Source organism: Amphiprion ocellaris, chromosome 2, assembly GCF_022539595.1.
Source record: "Amphiprion ocellaris isolate individual 3 ecotype Okinawa chromosome 2, ASM2253959v1, whole genome shotgun sequence".
NCBI lineage: Eukaryota > Metazoa > Chordata > Actinopteri > Pomacentridae > Amphiprion > Amphiprion ocellaris.
The window spans coordinates 38284958-38302808 of record NC_072767.1 but is presented as its reverse complement, the minus strand read 5'-3'; the positions used below and the strand labels follow the sequence as shown (position 1 = coordinate 38302808).

General features: G+C 39.5%; 4 protein-coding genes across 8 annotated transcripts; 2 read left to right on the top strand and 2 right to left on the bottom strand.

The window, feature by feature from the left end:
- The first annotated feature begins 412 nt into the window (after nucleotides 1-412).
- tmem221 (transmembrane protein 221) lies at nucleotides 413-4153 on the top strand. The gene is made up of 3 exons (XM_023273564.3): nucleotides 413-953; nucleotides 2609-2694; nucleotides 3612-4153. Exons 1-3 carry the CDS (start codon nucleotides 652-654, stop codon nucleotides 4151-4153), a joined length of 930 nt encoding a protein of 309 aa, XP_023129332.1. The 5' UTR covers nucleotides 413-651.
- On the bottom strand, nucleotides 1677-8685 carry borcs8 (BLOC-1 related complex subunit 8). Of its 4 annotated transcripts, none has more exons than XM_023273608.3 (6): nucleotides 8503-8685; nucleotides 8179-8291; nucleotides 6335-6399; nucleotides 6121-6228; nucleotides 4742-4827; nucleotides 1677-3235 (listed from the first exon to the last, which is right to left on the bottom strand). In XM_023273608.3, exons 1-5 carry the CDS (start codon nucleotides 8537-8539, stop codon nucleotides 4764-4766), a joined length of 387 nt encoding a protein of 128 aa, XP_023129376.1. In that variant the 5' UTR covers nucleotides 8540-8685; the 3' UTR covers nucleotides 1677-3235; nucleotides 4742-4763. The 4 variants fall into 4 exon arrangements, with proteins under 4 accessions (XP_023129376.1, XP_023129393.1, XP_054861102.1 ...); XM_023273625.3 differs by having other exon boundaries at nucleotides 4742-4800; XM_055005127.1 differs by having other exon boundaries at nucleotides 1677-4827.
- On the top strand, nucleotides 8185-11659 carry rfxank (regulatory factor X-associated ankyrin-containing protein). 2 transcript variants are annotated; one of them, XM_023273585.3, is made up of 9 exons: nucleotides 8185-8469; nucleotides 9002-9106; nucleotides 9243-9344; nucleotides 9428-9493; nucleotides 9579-9679; nucleotides 9756-9881; nucleotides 10973-11039; nucleotides 11125-11205; nucleotides 11310-11659. In XM_023273585.3, exons 2-9 carry the CDS (start codon nucleotides 9007-9009, stop codon nucleotides 11360-11362), a joined length of 696 nt encoding a protein of 231 aa, XP_023129353.1. In that variant the 5' UTR covers nucleotides 8185-8469; nucleotides 9002-9006; the 3' UTR covers nucleotides 11363-11659. The 2 variants fall into 2 exon arrangements, with proteins under 2 accessions (XP_023129353.1, XP_023129345.1); XM_023273577.2 differs by lacking the exon at nucleotides 8185-8469 and adding an exon at nucleotides 8690-8907.
- Nucleotides 11490-16282, bottom strand: nr2c2ap (nuclear receptor 2C2-associated protein). The gene is made up of 5 exons (XM_023273597.3): nucleotides 15985-16282; nucleotides 15712-15802; nucleotides 12724-12829; nucleotides 12539-12606; nucleotides 11490-12096 (listed from the first exon to the last, which is right to left on the bottom strand). Exons 1-5 carry the CDS (start codon nucleotides 16020-16022, stop codon nucleotides 11974-11976), a joined length of 426 nt encoding a protein of 141 aa, XP_023129365.2. The 5' UTR covers nucleotides 16023-16282; the 3' UTR covers nucleotides 11490-11973.
- Nucleotides 16283-17851: the final 1569 nt, after the last annotated feature.

Genomic DNA, 17851 nt, shown 5'->3' with positions numbered 1-17851 from the left:
ATTGTATTTTTTAATTTTGTTCAAATTAAAGGATCACCCTCTACACTACCCTAATTTTTAACAAAAGCTAAAAGTTTGTTTATGAATATTCTGATTAAAAAAAATCAGCACATGCTTATTTTCACTGTTAGAAAATCATTATCATCTTATCTCAAAAACACTTCTTTTGATTTCTTTTCACCAGTAAAATTATTTTACTATTATTTAAAGATTAGTGAGGCCTCTTTACACTACTTTTAATTTTAAGAGTTATTTTAAAATTGCGTTTAATATATATTTACGTACACTTTACATAAATAATGATCTCGCTTTAATTGCCTAATAATGAGATAACCGGGGTGTTTAATGTCTTCTGTTCTGTCTGGTGTTTTTGTGTTTGCTCAGTGAGCTCTGCCTCTCCCACCAGCACGTCGAGGCATTGTTTCCGACGATCCAAGAGAAAAAGTCCATTGTTGTAGCGAACTTTTTAATCTGGGGATTTAAAGCCCATCACATGCTCAGACGGAGCTCCAGCATTGAGGAGGAAACCATTCATCCCGACAGGACTGGGAAACGCATTTTTTTACGCACTGCGATGCCGCTTGGGCACCTTTCGGGACTTCAGGATCGTTAAACTTTCTCTTTTCTCTGGAGCAGCATTGTTGGATAAACATGACGCACAAGTACAGCCAGCGGTCTCTGATCGTCCTGTCTTTACTGGGGATTTTATCCGCCATCATGTCGGTGTTATCGGTGATTCTGATTTTCCAGCTGCAGTCCCAGAAGACGACGGTGAAGGAGTCTCCCCCGTCCACGTCCACGCTGCTCCCCGCTCATGTATGGGCCGTGCTGCTGCCGGTGGCCACGGTGCTCTCCGCGCTGTCGCTCACCCTCAACCTGAGCTCCGTGGTGGTGTGTTTGCTCCACAGCTACTTTTCCACGGAGGTCTGCAGAGGAGAGCAGGACACGGAGAGGTATTTGGCCCTGAATGCGACGCAGCTCTTCCAGACCCTGTTAGAAAACACCTGCAGCTCCACACAACTGTGGTTCTGGACAGTTAATGGCATTAATAGACCCGAAAAACACCCGTTTTGCAGAAAGAAACAACCTATAATTCTCCTGTTGAAGCTGCGAAGTTGAATTCTTTTGCAATAGATCCTACTCATTACTCATAATACAATCCATAGCTTCTGTGCTGCCACCTCACTTGGTTTGGTATGACGAGTTGGCTTCAAACCACTCTTGTGGGCCTTTAATGGACATTAAACTACTACATTTTAATATTGTCCATTCTGTAAATGGTACAGTTATGCAAAACTGTATAAGTCCACTTTTAACTGCTCACTAAGTGCATTAAGAAAGTAAAATACAGCAGAAAAACACTTTTACAGAGAGAAAATACAAAAACAGTCCATAACCTCCTCCAAAGTATAATTCTTTTGCATTAAATCCAACATTTACTCATTCCAACACACTTAGTTTCTCTGCTGCAGCCTGATTTGGTCTGTTGTGACCAGTTGCCTTCTAACTACTGCTGTAGGCCGTAAATGGACATTAAACTACTGCATAACTCCCATTATTCTGTAAATGTCACTTGCAGCCACAGTAGGTACTGTTATGCAAAACTGTATAATTCCACTTTAAATTGCTCACTAAGTGCACAAGGAAAGTAAATTGAGCTGTACAAAGTAAAGAAATCCAATACAGCTGTTTATTGTTGATGCAACAGTGTCAAAAAGGAACTTTATCCTATAATTTGAGGTTGTTGTTGGAGGTGCAGTTAGTAGATTGTGAGATGATTCTGTAACACACATATATTTCATTCTCGATAAAAGGCAAAGCAAAACACTATCACAAAAAAGTACGTCACATAAAACCCCAGAATTCAATCAGTGCCTTCAAAAACATAATATTTTAAGTAAGGTAATATTTATTATAAGGTTATAGCTCCGCGCTATACGGGTTCCTATTCTCTAATCGCACAGTGGGTGCACAGCACTGTTGCTAAAAGTGGGAAACAACCTTTAATCTGTTTAGTATGTGTTTCGCCTCATGCCCACACAATCTTCTTTTACTGTGAACTCTGTAAAACTGCAGCCTTATCCTGGATATTAGATTGAACTATTCAGTTTCATTAAAAGAATAACACAGTTTCAGAAGCATAAAAGGGGGCTACCTCATGTGTCATAGTGCAGAGGCCCAGACTGCAATGTTGTTGGCCGACCCCCACCTCTCAACCCTTACGAATCCTATCTAAACAATGGCCTTCCTCTCATTATGCACTCGGCGCACGGCCTCGAGCTGGCCCTTTCCCACGTCGGTATACAAATCCGACAGCATGGCTCAGGACCTCCCTACTGACAGAGGGGACATTCCAAGAAAATGTGAATAGTAATGAGTGTCACTAAATTCCTACTATTATCCAAGGAACCCCTGATCAAGCATTTTAGGTTAGTTTAACAGTGCAAACTCAGAAGAGGGGCAAGAATAGTTTAATTGTACAGCAAGAACAAAATTTAAGTTGCTTCCAGGTCTCTTAATTCATGCACTAATGCAAACATAAATAGTAACATTCAAGTGTAAATTTGTCCAAGGAATGACATCAAACTTCTGAGTTTTCCTTCCACAGAGCAGACTGGTTCCTTTTGGACAGCAGAGCAGTACGACATGTGGCTATTGGACTCTTCTGCCTGGGAGTTTCTGTCTACTTGGCAGGTACAAAAAACAAAAAAAAACAAAAAAAAAAAACGAAGATTTTTTTTACTTTTTGAGAGTTTGCACTTTTTGTGTAAACATGTGTTGTCCAATCTGGCATGCAGACCACTTTTTACTCATTAACCTTTAACAATAAACTCAGAAAGCCTGACAACTAGTCTCCAAAACATTGGCGGTACAGTGGATTTTCAACAGCGGAGGCAAAAAAAACATTGCTGCTGCTTTCTCGCTGATCCGTCCAGCGAGTCCCAGAGAACAATGCATTCTTTGAGCAGCCATGACTTAAGTGTTTTTAATGCTGAACCTGGCAGCGCTGGTGTGCTCTGTTCCACTGAGTGGCTTGTACTGGGGGGTCAGTGGAGGCAGTCACTCCATTGTGATGAGGAGGTGTCGCTCTTATGACCCCACTTCAGCTGCAATCAATAGGTAACAGAGCAAGACACTGTAGAGGTGACGCCGCCAACACAGGAAGCCACGTCACATCCCAGAGCTGTGCTTTTCTCCCCCCTCCTTCAGCATGCCTGAATCCGTGGTCCTTTTCCTGCAGACAAGTACACGACAACTTAGAAGCTACCAGGAAGTTTCAGTGTGTGTTTTATTTACATTTATTTAGCTTTGCAAATGCATATAATTTCTAGGTAAAGAGAAAAGTACTTTATATACATGTCTGTCTAGATTCGTAGTCATCTACGTCATGGTAATTCTAGGAGCTTCAGTAGAAAGCAACCAGACTTTTCTTTTAGCCAAGAGGCTCCTTCAGTTCTGAACTGAAGAAGCCTCTTGGATGAAAGGCGAAACATCTTCAAGAACTTAAAAGAGAAGTCCAGTTGCTCTCTACTGAAGCTCCGAGTCATTTTATCTACAGTATCTGTATGCAGAAATTCTGTTTTTCTACACTCTCTTCTCTGTCTTGGCAGCTATGTCCATCTTCATGCTCCTCATATTTGAGATGGAGACCGGCATTGCCAGTGCTTGCGTTCTGTCCTCTGGGATCCTGATCCTGCTGGTGGCTGTGATACACTCCCTGGTCAAAGCTTCTCACACAGCCAAGCACTACCACAGCGACCGTCTGGACACTCTCTTTCAGAACGACCACGGCAGCAGCAGCACGCCAGTCTCTCGGCCCTGTGAGTTGAAGATTGGCGTGGACAAACCGCGGATGCACCGCAGCCAGTCTCACCTCCAGCATCAGATCTCCTTCTCTCAGTGTGGCAGCCCGAGACAGCGAGAACTGTATCAACAACAGCAGTATTCCCCTGCAGGAGGTTCACAGGGACACGCTAGTGATAAAGACGGCTACAGCAGCGGCGGCAGCTGTCCTCGAATGCACAGGACCCTGTCTACTGAATCTGGTTTACTGCAGGCCCAAGTTAAACCCTGGAACGGGGTCAACAATGAGATGAGGAGTGTCCTTGCACGCAAGTCAGGGATTTCTGCAAAAGACTCCACTCTTGTGTGACACAAAACAAGCTGAGCTTCTGCTTAAACACAACAGTAGCTATAGAGGACTGATCTCCTTCCTCAATCTACTTCAGGTGGATGCCAACAAGTGAAAACCAAGTGCAGATGTAGAACCATTATTTTGTACTTTTTCCATGGAACTGATTGGAAAACACACCCAAGTTTTTACTTTTAAACACTTATTTCACCATTTTTTTTGACTTGGTGGAAAATATACTATATCATTTGTAGTGTTTTGCATGAATGAACTTGATTTAAATCTCTTATAAACATACCAATGTCACCCAATTATCAACTGGGCAAATTTATAGCTTTCCCTGTAATGATGTAAATAATTTATTCTGCTGTATATAGCGGCTATCTGCCAAATATGTGTACACAATGTGCAGATGTGTTTTATTTTGTGCTGTTCAAAATTATGTCACAAAAATCTTAAATAAATGTATTCTAGAAAACATAACGACATCAAAATTAAGAGATTAAAACAATGTTCATTAAAGCTTGCTATCTTACAAAGGTCATTTATATGCACATTAGACTCATTTCAAGTAATTCCGACTACTTCTTGTCTGGAGAAATTACTAACCTGGGACACCTTTGAGCAGAGATCATGAGGATGGGGCATGTGGAGTGGAAACAAGGGGGCTGGGAGAGGGAGTCACATCATGTAAGCTGCATGCAGGTGTCAGGGGGAAACAAAAAAATAATACAACACAGGCAAGAATAACAGGAGCTTCCAATAAACAACAAAAAAAAGTCACTACAGGCCTGACATATTATTTTGCAGTTACTGGGAAGAATACGACAGCACAAACTGAAAGGAAAACCAAAATATTAATTGATAAAAAATACTTTAAGTTAAGAATAATATAAAATAGACAGAAATAAAGATTATACATATACGAGGGTATGATGGGAACCAAAAACAGAACGAAAAAAAAGGAACTCCAGACACTGAGTACAAGGATCAACAAGTGCATAATTCACACTTTTGTAGGGGTTTGTGTTTATTTTTTGTCTTGAAATATGATTGCACGTGAAAACACACATCAAATTAAATCTAAAGCTTAGCTCACTTTTATCCTATGGTTGTAACTTCATCTTATTTCACCTCCAGATGCTTCCATTTTGGTGGATTAATTCATTTTAACTTTCAAGTGTTCTATTTATTCCTAATCATTTTACTATTTTTAAAAACTGCTTTCACTTCATTCATGTCTAAGTTTCTTATTCGTGTGCCTACATCTTTTGTTTAGTTCTTTACTTGACTATATTGTAAAAGAATCCTCCATATCTCAATGTGTTCTGAGTTAGAATGAATGAATGAATGAATGAATGAATGAATAAATAAATAAAACGATTGAAGATATGGATACTAACATGAGCTTTTGGCAAATTAAGAAATGTTGTAGTGTAACCCTTAAATCTGAGAGAAATATGTAGAGATGGGTGCTTTGTTAGATAGATAGATAGATAGATAGATAGACGATAGATAGATAGATAGATAGATAGATAGATAGATAGACGATAGATAGATAGATAGATAGATAGATAGATAGATAGATAGATAGATAGATAGATAGATAGATAGATAAAACCTTTATTGATCCCGCAGCAGGGAGTAAAAAGTACAACTGCGGCTGTTTACATAAATAACCTTTAAATATTTTTGACCTACAGGAATTACATTTGCATTTATGTTTTTCAAATTTGCAAATGGAGTTAAATTCAAGTGACACCAACTGCTAGGGTATTTCTAATGGTTCTTAGAAGGCAAAGACTGCCAAAGCTCTTATCCAATGAGTTTGCAAATAATGCAATAATGTGAATATAAAAAATACCAGTAACGACGCTTGACGGCAAACTACGGCCATGTCAGTATATTCTGAAACAATGTACTATCTTCCACCAACACACTTTGTCCACCACTGTGTGTCCGTGAACATATTCGCTGCTGCCTCCTACCTGCGTCCTTGACAGTTACTGATCTGTTCCTTCATGCTGATGGCTTGACGGAGAAGGCTGTCAATGTTTTTGAAATACAAGCTGCTGTTTGTCATGCTCTTCACAGCACTGCAAGAAAAAAAAAAACAGCAGTTTAATGCAAATGTTAACAGTCAGGCCCAAAAATAGGTGGGGTTCTTCTTACATGAAGGTTTTAAAGAAGGCAACATCTCACCTGCATGCGTACTCTACAGTGTAGATGGCTCCTTGACTTTGTTCCTCCCAACTCTGCATATCTGTCTGTGAGCAAAATGACATAAAACCAAATAACATTTAGGAGAAACAGTTTTGACTACATTATGGCGCAAGGTATGTGGTTGCTGTTAGATTATGAGACACAGTTTATAGGAATTGACCTATATGTTGTTTTTGGGCTGTTATTGAGACTGACTATTAGTAATTCAGGAGACTGGCATATGGAGCAGATATACGTTGACAGTAAAAATTAAAATCTTTGTGTCAAAATTAATAAGAACACAAACTCCACTCCAATGCCTTTGTTGATTTATACATGACATACATATGTTATATTAAATGATAACTTATGACCATTTATTTTTAAGTGATGACAGCTGGGTTTAACTTGACACATAACCAGTTATGTAGTGTTGTTGTCAGGACATTGTTCAAGACCTCAGAGTGATTACAGCTAGAGAGAGGCAGCTGCATCAGAACCAAAGTAGCACATTTTTAGAAGTACTTAGTTTATTAGGAATTGCCTAAACAAAATTATGATATGGATCTTGGTAAAAATGCCCAATTTTGGAACAGTTAATCAGTCAAGCATATAATTAGTTGATCCTTAATAGTTTACAGTGTCAAGTGTCTGTCCAGGAAAATAAATGAAAGCCTTTGACGTCAAAGCAGATGTTTTACCAAACAAACATAATGACACACGCAATCTCACCCCTTATTTAGCATAAGAGAACCCTTCTTGGTATGAAAGCTGATGGGAATGTGAAAAACAGAAAGGCTTTTTAGATAAAAACTGAGCCAAAGAAAGTAGTAACTGCAAATAATAAGGGACAATGCAATTTGAAGCAGAACTCATGTTATTTTATTTGCTATTGTAAACCTTAGCTCTAAGCAGGGACACAATGAGTGTGTCATCAAAAGACACAATGAGATACAGATCAATAGGCTTGTGAAGGTATTGCTGCTTACCATGTTCACAATTAGAGTCCATATGAAGTGTCCACTGTTTTGGTGGACTCTCTATATCGTGAATTAAGTTACTTCTATAGATTATTGACCAGTTACTGATCAAGCTGAATACTGCTAAACACTGGATCCATTAATTAGTTTGGTGCTGATTCTGCTATATCAGTGTGTGTGTGTGTGTGTGTGTGTGTGTGTGTGTGTGTGTGTGTGTGTGTGTATATATATATATATATAGGGCTTGTTTGTATTACCTTAAACCAATCAAAATCATCTTGGGTGGTGCTGCTAAACCCAGGATGTAGCAAGGTAATTCAGTTTTTTCAGTATTATTCATTAAGCGGTGTGACAATTTAGACTGCAGTGACTTGTGATTTAAAACACCTCTGGTCCCTTCAGGTTCTCACTCGCAATTAGAGTATTAGTGGAGTATATGATTATCCTGTTTTGGAATGAATAGTATTTGCTACATGTGCAATTTTGGCAATGAATATTTGCACTTACATACAAATACCTTCCCTCGATTTCCATGTCCATGACTTATTTAATGATGGCCTATAGTGTAAGGCTAATTGTACATTAATTCCAAATATCTGTTATCATCTCCTTGACACTAATAATGTATATCATTATCAGCCCTGAAAAAACAAACATATCAGTGGTCCCCTACTTATTATGTGCCACTTCATTGAGAGATGAAAACAGGTGAGTACAACAGGCTATCTGACAATGTCCTTAATCAACCTTCTTAAAAGCAGCTGTTTGTTCCTTGCCAAAGCTCTCTATCTGAGGTTATTGTGATAGCATGAGGACAATTATGTTTTGAAGTGTATTTCACTTTTTTGTGTGCAGCAGTGATACCTTGTGTTGCACCAGTTCAGGCAGCGACCTCCTGACGTGCTCCTGCAGCCTGTAGAGAGCCACAGACGGCTCGTTGGCCAGCACGTACATGCTCTCCGTGAATTTGTCAGTCACTGCAGTATTAACGGAATACAGACAAATACGCAGGACACATGAGCCGTGTCATCAAAAAATTTAAAAACGGATAGAAACAACAAACAACATGATACGAGGACGAGTGGCGGCATAACTAAGCTAGCATTAGCTTTCGGCTAGGCTAGCGTAGCCGCGGCATTGCAAGCTAAAAATGAGGTGAGTACATTATTTTATTCTTTTTTTTTATACCTCGTCTGACTTTCAATTGCATCTCCTGGTCCTCCATAATGTGATTTTTTTCCACCGTCAGAAACTAATAAGCAAATGCAGCAAGCGGTGTCACCTGATTCCTACTTCTTCCGTATTATTGTTGTCGTGTGCCACGTCAAATATATTCCGGACAGAAATATCGATCAAGGAACACAGTTCTTCCTTCCAAGTGCCAGATGCGGCGATACGTTACTGATTCAAACGTGTTTTCATTTCCTTTGTCAAAATAATTGCTTTGCTAAGTAGCTAATCAAGTGGGCGACCAGTAATGTCGTCGCCCAGATGCCCGAAGACCAGCAAGATCCAGTGTGCGATCTGAAATTATTTAGTTTCAGTTTTCTCAGGAGGAAGTTAGCGCAATTTTAGACTGTGAGGCTGGATGTGGTGAGTAGGAAATGCAATTTCCTTTGTAAACTAACTTTCTTGTTAAATAGAGGAATCGGATTGTTAAGTATTTGCCATCTTGTTCTTCTTGCAGTGATCATGGAGGCCAGAGGTGATGATGAGGTTGCAGATGGCCAACATGTTCAGCCATCCAGCGCTAACGCATGTCCCTCCGAACCAAGACAGGAGAAGTCCACTGGTATTTACTCATGTTTTCTATCTGTGATCACTTTCTTGACCTTTTATCTATTTGTTTGCAGCACCACAAGTCACATGATGTTTACCAGTTAAACAGTAAATATCTTGCTTCCCCTCACGTGTGTGTTGGGCTTCAGAGAACTTGGATGCGGATGAGGATGATTTGTTCAAACACTCCACCACTCTGACCAACAAGCAGCGTGGGAATGAGGTTACAGTGCGTCCGGCAACATTAGACTGTGAGTAAACGCGCAGATGCTCTGGTTTTGGTCGTGCATGTTCGCTGTCTGACCTGATTAAAGTTTTTCTTTACCCTCATCAGCTCTGTCTATACACCAGCTGGCTGCTCAAGGTGAGGTTTCACAAGTGGTTGCACACCTGAGCAGAGGTAAGAAATCAGGACCAAGCAGTATAACACAATGCATTTTGTAAACAAGCATTAAACCAACTAATTAACCTGTTCTACCTTGCAGACAGTTCGCTGATCAGCAGACAGGACGAACGGGGTTTCACACCTCTAATGTGGGCAGCAGCGTTTGGAGAGAAAGCCGTGGTGGACTTTCTCTTGGAAAAGGTATGAAATAAGACATAGACGTCTTTATAACTAAATGCACTCCCTCGCTGATGTTAATGTGTAATTTGTGTTTTAGGGTGCAGACCCCAAAACTATTGCGAGGGAGCGAGAGAGCGCCCTGACACTGGCCAGCTCTGGAGGTTATGTGGACATTGTTGAGTCTCTTCTGAGACATGGAGTGGACATTAACACCTATGACTGGGTACAGATGTGCCTTTATGACTTATAATCGTAAATCTATGAAATGTATTCAGAAAAAAATATAGGGTCATTCCATCTCAAATTATCAGAATTTTAGAACAAAGACTGCTTGACTATACAAGATTGACCTGAAATATTTATAGCATATAAAATAGAATTTTTTTGACTTGACATATCAAATACTTCCTGAGATATACTTTACTTTGAGGCTCTGTTTGAATCACAATATCTCAGAAACTATTAAAGATAAAAGCCTGAATTTTTCATTATGTCTCATCATGTCATTGATTTAGAAAGTAGATCAAATGATCTCTATTTATGGCTAAGTTGAAATCTTAAAGAAGAAAATTTAAGCCATCATGAAAGTCCAATCTTTGAGCACATATTAGCAAAAAATAGATAAAGCAGAAGTCAACTATTGATCATTTTTGACTATGCAGTTATATGTCACAAAAATACAAAACAATACATATAAAATCCTTTTCAATATGAAATACATAGTTCTTCACTTGGATTAGGCTATCTAGCAGTGTTTTTGCTTTTGTGGTGCAACTTGTCCTCCTTGATCGTTTGGTTCCAAGTGTTCAGTTAAAACAACTTCTTGACATTGTTTTCATTGTTTTCTATTGCAACTAGATATGGAGAAAACATCACGATCTGACTTCTGCTTTGTCACTTTTTTGTTAAGATGAGCTCAAAGATTAGACTTTTTATGCTGGCTTTTATTTTTTTCTCAAAATATTTTAACTCACTATATTACTAGTATTTGATTTGCTCGTGTATTATCGTTGATTCTAAATCAGTGGCATAAGAAATATCAGTGAAAACATCAGGCTTTTATCTTCAGTAGTTCCTTTGTTGTTAAGCATAGCCTGAAATTCCAATTTGTGAAAATATGTGCTAATATGTGTTGTCTTGAGACGTATCGATCTAAAATTTGACAGACACCATGAACAAGTTTGAAGCACATCAGAGATGGTTGTTCAGAAGGCCTCTGATGATTTGAGATGGAATAACTCCATATTAAAAAGTAATATAAAACTACAGTGATTTTCTCGTACTGTTTTTAATGACTTTGTATTTTATTCTCAGAATGGTGGAACACCTCTTCTTTATGCTGTACGAGGGAACCATATAAAATGTGTAGAGGCACTACTAGGTACCTTACATGTGTGAATCATGATAAATTCTAGTTAACTCTGTATAAATGCTTTATTAATCCCCATTGCTCGGCTTTCTTGCAGCCAAAGGAGCAGATATGACCATTGAGTCTGACTCTGGATACAGTCCGATGGCTTTAGCTGTTGCCCTTGGACACAAAAAAAGTATGCGTTGTGTTGTTTTGTCTGACAAATACATTTCCTTTTTGTAGGAGGAGGCTGTAAAACACAACTTTCTGAATGATCTGTGTCTTTCTTTGATTTCCCAGTTCAGAAAGTGTTGGAGGACCATATCCTGAAACTCTACAAGCCACCAACATGACACTAGTTGGAATAAATAGAAAGGACAGTGACATAGCTGATGTCCAGTTACCATTGATGGTGAGAAGAAGAGGACGTCTGTCACGACAGCAGATCAGTGCATATGTAGAAACATTCACACAGTAAACTGCATTTGTTGATTTCTGAACTGTTTATTCCAGTTTTGTGCATCACTTTGTATGCCCTACAATGTAAAAAAAAAAAACTTTGTATGAATGAGGACTAAATGTGACAGCTGTGCAGCAGCAACAAAATGGCAGTAAACATGTTTTAATAAAAATTTATTTTTAGACTGGAATGGCGCTTTAACTCAAAGGCACAATATAGGTGTAGCGAGCAGATTACAAGTGCGCTTACCGATTAAATGTGCAGTCAAAACTTGCAACATGCCCTGTGTGTGTGTGTGTGTGTGTGTGTTTGAGTAATGAAGAGTGAGATTGCCTGACAGATCCCTGAATGCATTCATACCAAAAAAGGCCACATTTGCATCAGTTCACGAGGTGGCAGTATAGATGACATGTTTCCTGAGTGCCACCACACCACCCTGCATACTGCACTTTACTCAGGGGTCATTTCCTCTCTCATGAGGGGATTTAAAAAAAAAAAAAATGGTCATGAGGCTCTTTCCCCCAGGACATCCAGGGAATAAACAATAATTCTCCCAAAAAAGTCGGCACTATTCTCAAACATTATTTTTACTTTGTCCACTGCAGGGGCCTCCTGTATGGGAAAGCTGTGGGTGTGGAGTTAAGAACAAGATAAGCACGGTCATAATGAAAAGGATGTCCAGGAAAATATTGTCCAATGCCTATTATGAACCATCTAGTGCAGAAACAGGAAACACACTGTGTTCCCTGAGTGACAGGTGCTGCTTGAGCTGCTGTAATATCCTCGCTGTGGAGTCACAGACTGAACTTAGAAGGTAGAACAAAATTGCATTTGTTATTACGTTATCTGTAGAACAATCTTCAAGGAATACCAATTTTTGGGGCGTGGCATAGCAGCTTTGTTGAGCTCTTAGATTAGTTACAGCACACATCAATGTCTGTAAACTATGACTTACGTGTTAATGTTACTAAATCACTACTTAAAACACCTCAATATCGGTCTAATTCGTCCATCATAACTACCCCACTTATCAAACAAATAAACGCTGCAGAGTGAGAATAAAGGATATCTGAAGAGAATTGTTGTCCTCTGGATAAAACTGACTGAGAACTGCAGAGTCTCCATCTTTTGGGCAACCTGCAGAAAGCACAAGTGGAAAATTATTCACATTATTTTGTCACAAGTGCGAAAGAAAGCACTGGATATGACAAGAAAGTGGATAATTACATCAAGAAGCTATATGTGAAATTTTACCTTCTAGTGTGCATGTTTTTGCTGAGAAACCTCCCTGGAATTGGACCTTCAACTCTGACACTTTGACAGATTTGGGGAACTCCAGGGACACCCACTGACATTCACCCTGTCAAAAGTACGACATTAATGATGGTCACTCACTGTGATGTGTGTAGTTTAACATCCAGGTGCCTGTGGAGAAGCTGGGAGAATTCTTTGAACATTTCTGTGTCTCTTTATACCATTCAGCATAGGAACTGTAAGCAGAACTGCAACAATTAGTTCACAAACAAATGAAAGGAAATTAATGGCAACTTTTTGTTATAATGGTCATTGAGCAAAAAATGGCAAAAATGGTTTGGTCTCAAATTTTTTCCCTTGGGGGCTGGAGCCTATCTCAGCTGACTCAGGTGAAGGCAGGGGACACCCTAGACAGGTCGCCAGTCTGTCACAGGGCTACATACAAAGACAAACAATCACTCTCACATTCACACCTACGGGCAATTTAGAATGATCAATTAACCTCAGCATATTTTTGGACTGTGGGAGGAAGCCGGAGTACCCGGAGAAAACCCATACATGCACAGGGAGAACATGCAAACTCCATGCAGAAAGATCCCGGGAAAGCCGGGACGTGAACCAGGGATCTTCTCGCTGCAAGCGCGAAAGTGCTAACCACTACACCACTGTGCAGCCCTTGCAGCATCCTACTAAAAGCAAACTTGCACAGTTCTCTTATTCCATGACTAATCTACAAGAGAAGTCTGACATAACATAATTTACCCTGGTTTATCTGGATACTCTGAGCTTTTTAAACATAAAGCACAAGATGCTGGGTTAGTGGACATGCAGGCGCCACATATGTGCAGCAAAATGAACGAGTAATAGGAGAGAAACACTAAAAACCAAGATCTGGTTCAAAAAAGTAATGCAACATCTGGCTGTATGGAAATATTTTGGCTACAGAAAATCTGATGTTGGCCAAAACAGGTCCCCTGTCAGCAGTGTCTTGCAATAATTGCCACCACACAAGGTAGCACGACTGTACTCAACAGAAAATATAAATGCAGCATGCAATATATTATTCAGTTCTATCCATTCTTGTTAAAACAGGAGAATAAGAATTTTTTGCTCCAACAAATTACATTTCTACAAGAGAACGGTGAGTGTGCACTACATTATAAGTGATAATTTAAAGACCGAGAGAGGAGTCATAGACCAGAAATCAAAAATCAGTAACGAGTTACACACCTGCAATGCATAAACTTAATGAGGTCATTGAAGTTGGACTGTGGAATCAGTGTTGCCAAGTCCACTTATTACAAGTGATTTTGGGCTTGTTTTTCTGTAAAGTGGCTTGCAAATCTCATCAGTTGCAGGTTTTTGGGCTTGTTTTCAAAAGTGTAGTTGCTTATTTACGCTTGCTTATACATAATGCATATGTCTTCTATTTTAATTAAGTTATTCAAAGTTTTTATGGTGACTGCGTTTACTGTCAATTTACTGCAAACAAAAACAAATGTATATATTTATACAGTTATCAAGAGGCCTATTATTTACACAATGTAGCAGTTCAGCTGTTGGTCTTCTTTCGGGGCTTGTTTCTATCACGAGATCTGGCAACACTGTGTGGAATGTTGTCCCACTCCCTCTGAAGGACTTCATGAAGTCGACAGGGATATTGTTGGACATGTCCATCCAGAGCATCATGTGGCATATCTGCTGTTCCACACTGTCCAAAACGTTTTCTTAGACAACAAATAGCAGAGTTGTAGAAGTTCATGTGCCTGGCTACAGCTCTCACTTAGATGTCAGCACCCTCTAAGCCAGTTGCCTGTTCTTGTTTTTCTCTTGTCATCACGTGTGCATAAAGCTGCATTTTAAAGTGGCCTTTTATAGTCAATGGTCAAAGGAGTGTCTGTGTACTGGTCACATATCTGCAGAGGTGGGTAGAGTAGCCAAAAATTGTACTCAAGTAAGAGTAACATTACTTCAAAATAATATCACTCAAGTAGAAGTAAAAAGTAGTCATCCAAAAAATCACTCAAGTAAGAGTAAAAAAGTATTTGGTGAAAAGACTACTCAAGTACTGAGTAACTCTTTGATTGTAATGTCCGATTTATTTTTTTGTAATGATGTGATCAGAGAGACAAAAATGTAAAATAATGTGCAAACTCTGGTATTTCCAAATAATAAAATTAAAAATAGCAAAAACAAATATCTTTACAAAATGACAAGTTAAGGCACAAGAAACACAAATTTCCAAATCTCAGTTTTTCACAACATAAAGCTTTTGAAACAAATACCTGAAGTAAGGTAACGTTTGTACTTTTGAACAGTGCAAACTACTTCCAGTGACAAGATATGCTGTATTTCACTTCCCTCCAAATGGCACAGGCTCAGTAGATAGAAAATAACATTACAACTAGGGCTGGACCCCAATATCCGAATATTCGGTGGTTGTGGTGGTATCCGAATATTAATTTAGAGATCCAAATATTCGGATGTAACTCGTTACTACCCACCTCTGCATATCTGATTATTGTCCTTTAAAGCAGCACCTGACTAGGATGTGGATTAACTAGAGTGGTTGAGCACTTGTCAACAGTCGAACAGCTCAAAACCATTTGGTGTACAATTGACTAAATTGAGCTATTTATCAGAACAAGAAAATTAGATTTTCAACGTTTTCTCTGAGTCAGAAAAGAAGCCTATTTGGATGCTGTGTTTATATTTTAGTTTAGTGTATGATAGTCTTTCACACCAAACAACAGAGAAGCTATATAATATTAAAAGAGGACTGTGGTAAGTGATCAAACTGATTAAGAAACAGAACTATTATTCGGTGAGGATTAAGCACTAATTGAATGAGTGTAGTTTTAACCATGTCTTGCCACAAGATAGTGAAGCTGAAGTATGTTGATTTCTTCTTGTATAGTAATGAGAGTAAACTCTGACAATTTGCATATACAGTGTACAATAAATAGTATAAAGCGTGTACTTTTTTACCTGGTCTGAGTTCCAGCATGTCTCCTCATTACAGTCAAACATGTACTTCTTTCCATACTGCTTAACATCTCTGTTTAACACCGAGCTCACCCTGAAATTAGCGACAAAAGCCCAAAATATTAGTTTCCACAGCCGGTCTGCTAGCATAAAGAGGCAAAATTAAAGAGGAACATTCTCGAAAATGACAAACTGTCGTTCAAACAAGACAGCTAAACCCACTAGAAATGTCTTCGTGGGGGGATTTCATTCATATAAGGCATTTTTTGTGTTTACCTGCTCTGTGTTTCGCTGCAAATCAACGAGGAAGCCATGCCGATTGGTTTAAACTACACTTTACTGTAAAGCGTAGCAGCCGCGCGTCGTTATTTTTACGACAGTGACGTTCGCTATGTTTTTTCTTTTTTCTCTCGACCACTAGATGGAAATCACGCTCTGCGGAAATACTCGGCGTCAGAGTCCGAACCAGCCAAAGCAGGAGGTAAAGGCATCTTCATTTAACATCCCCACGGCTCGTAATTAATCATTAAACGCATAAAACATTCAACTTAATTCGGCTCCGTGTCCAGTCAGGTGTTGCGTTGTTCTCCATCTTTGTTTTAGTCTCCAGCATGTCTCACTGTGGTGTGTCCACGCGAGATTCAAAGGTCACAGAGATAAGAATCGATTGGAAAGTGGGGGACCGGAGTCACTAAAGGCGAATCGATCAGTTGCAACCTTAAAATGAAACATGCAACAAGGAGAAACAGGCCAAAGATGTTACATGTGTGTTACAGATGAAGGTGTTTTTGTTGTTGTTGATTCACAGCAGATTGGGATAATCTCATAAAAGAACCAATATCAGCTGGAGCTTTTACTACTGCTTTTATTAGCAAGCACATCCCTATATCTCTGTTTCATAACCAGGGAGGCAATAACACAGGAGAGGCGTGTGTGTGTGTGCGTGCGTGCGCGCGTGTGTTTGGCACATGGTTCATTGCAGATGGAGAACTCCTGCTGAGGTTTTGTCACAGTGCCCCCTCTCTGCAGATAATCAATAGGTCTGAAATACAAAACCTGATGAAACCCAGCCTCCGTGAAAATTGTGCAGGGGTTTGGGGGGGAGAGCGACTGTATTATAAAGTTTGGACACCTCCTCCTCCCTCACACCCTCACACTCTCCCCCACCCTCACCGTCTGCAGGTTGTGCACGCTCACTTTACAGTTTGTGCTGCAGCTCCTGCAAGACCTCTGTTATGCATTTGAGTGTAAAATCGCAACTTAAAGCTGCAGTGGGAGGGCTGCACATTTGAAGTTTTTTGTGAAAATTGCTAATCACAACTGATGCTTTAACAATTCATTTGCACGCCAGAGCTAATTTTGTGTCCCTTTTGGATGCCATCATGGCCAACACTCCCACGAGGGGCCTCTCATGGGTGAGTGATGAGCTGGCGTCAGGAGCAATAAAACTGTGCCCATGTGGGCTGCTAATAATGCCAAGGTGGGCTGTGAGTGGGCCAGTCATCCTCAGAAACCACATGAGCTCTTTTTGTGTCCATTAAAGGACCAGTTAGACACTGTGAGGTTGCCAGGCAACCAGCGGGGGCCTCCAGGAAGTCAGTGCACATATAACTGGCGTGAAACCACAACTTGTGATTTTTACACCTCAGGTAGTGTGCAGAAAATACAAACAAGAACACAGATTTTGTGAGCTTAAATGGTGCTGGTAGATTTATTTATTTTTAACCACGCATGGAACAAAACTGTTTTTCCCACCTCTATTTTTTTTAAGCTAATCTAAACTAAACAGCTGCTGGTTGTAGATGTATTTCATATCATATATGACTGTTGGCCTAACAGCAAATTAATGAACAGAATGATGTGATGAGATGAAACTTTCTTAACCCTTTAGTGTGCAGTGTGGGTCAGGAGATACCCATTTTCCATTGGATCTGGGTCACTTTTGACCCATGTTGTGCGTCAAAAGGTTAATCCTGAAGGGAATTCGTGTGTGAGATATTGCTAAAACAAACACAAAATAACATAAGAAATGCATTGCCTAATAAGTAGAAAAGCAATAAGATATAAGTACAATACATTACTAAAATAATAAATAATAATAAGTAAATCGTCTTAAATAAGTGTAGAATGGGAGAGTGAAAAT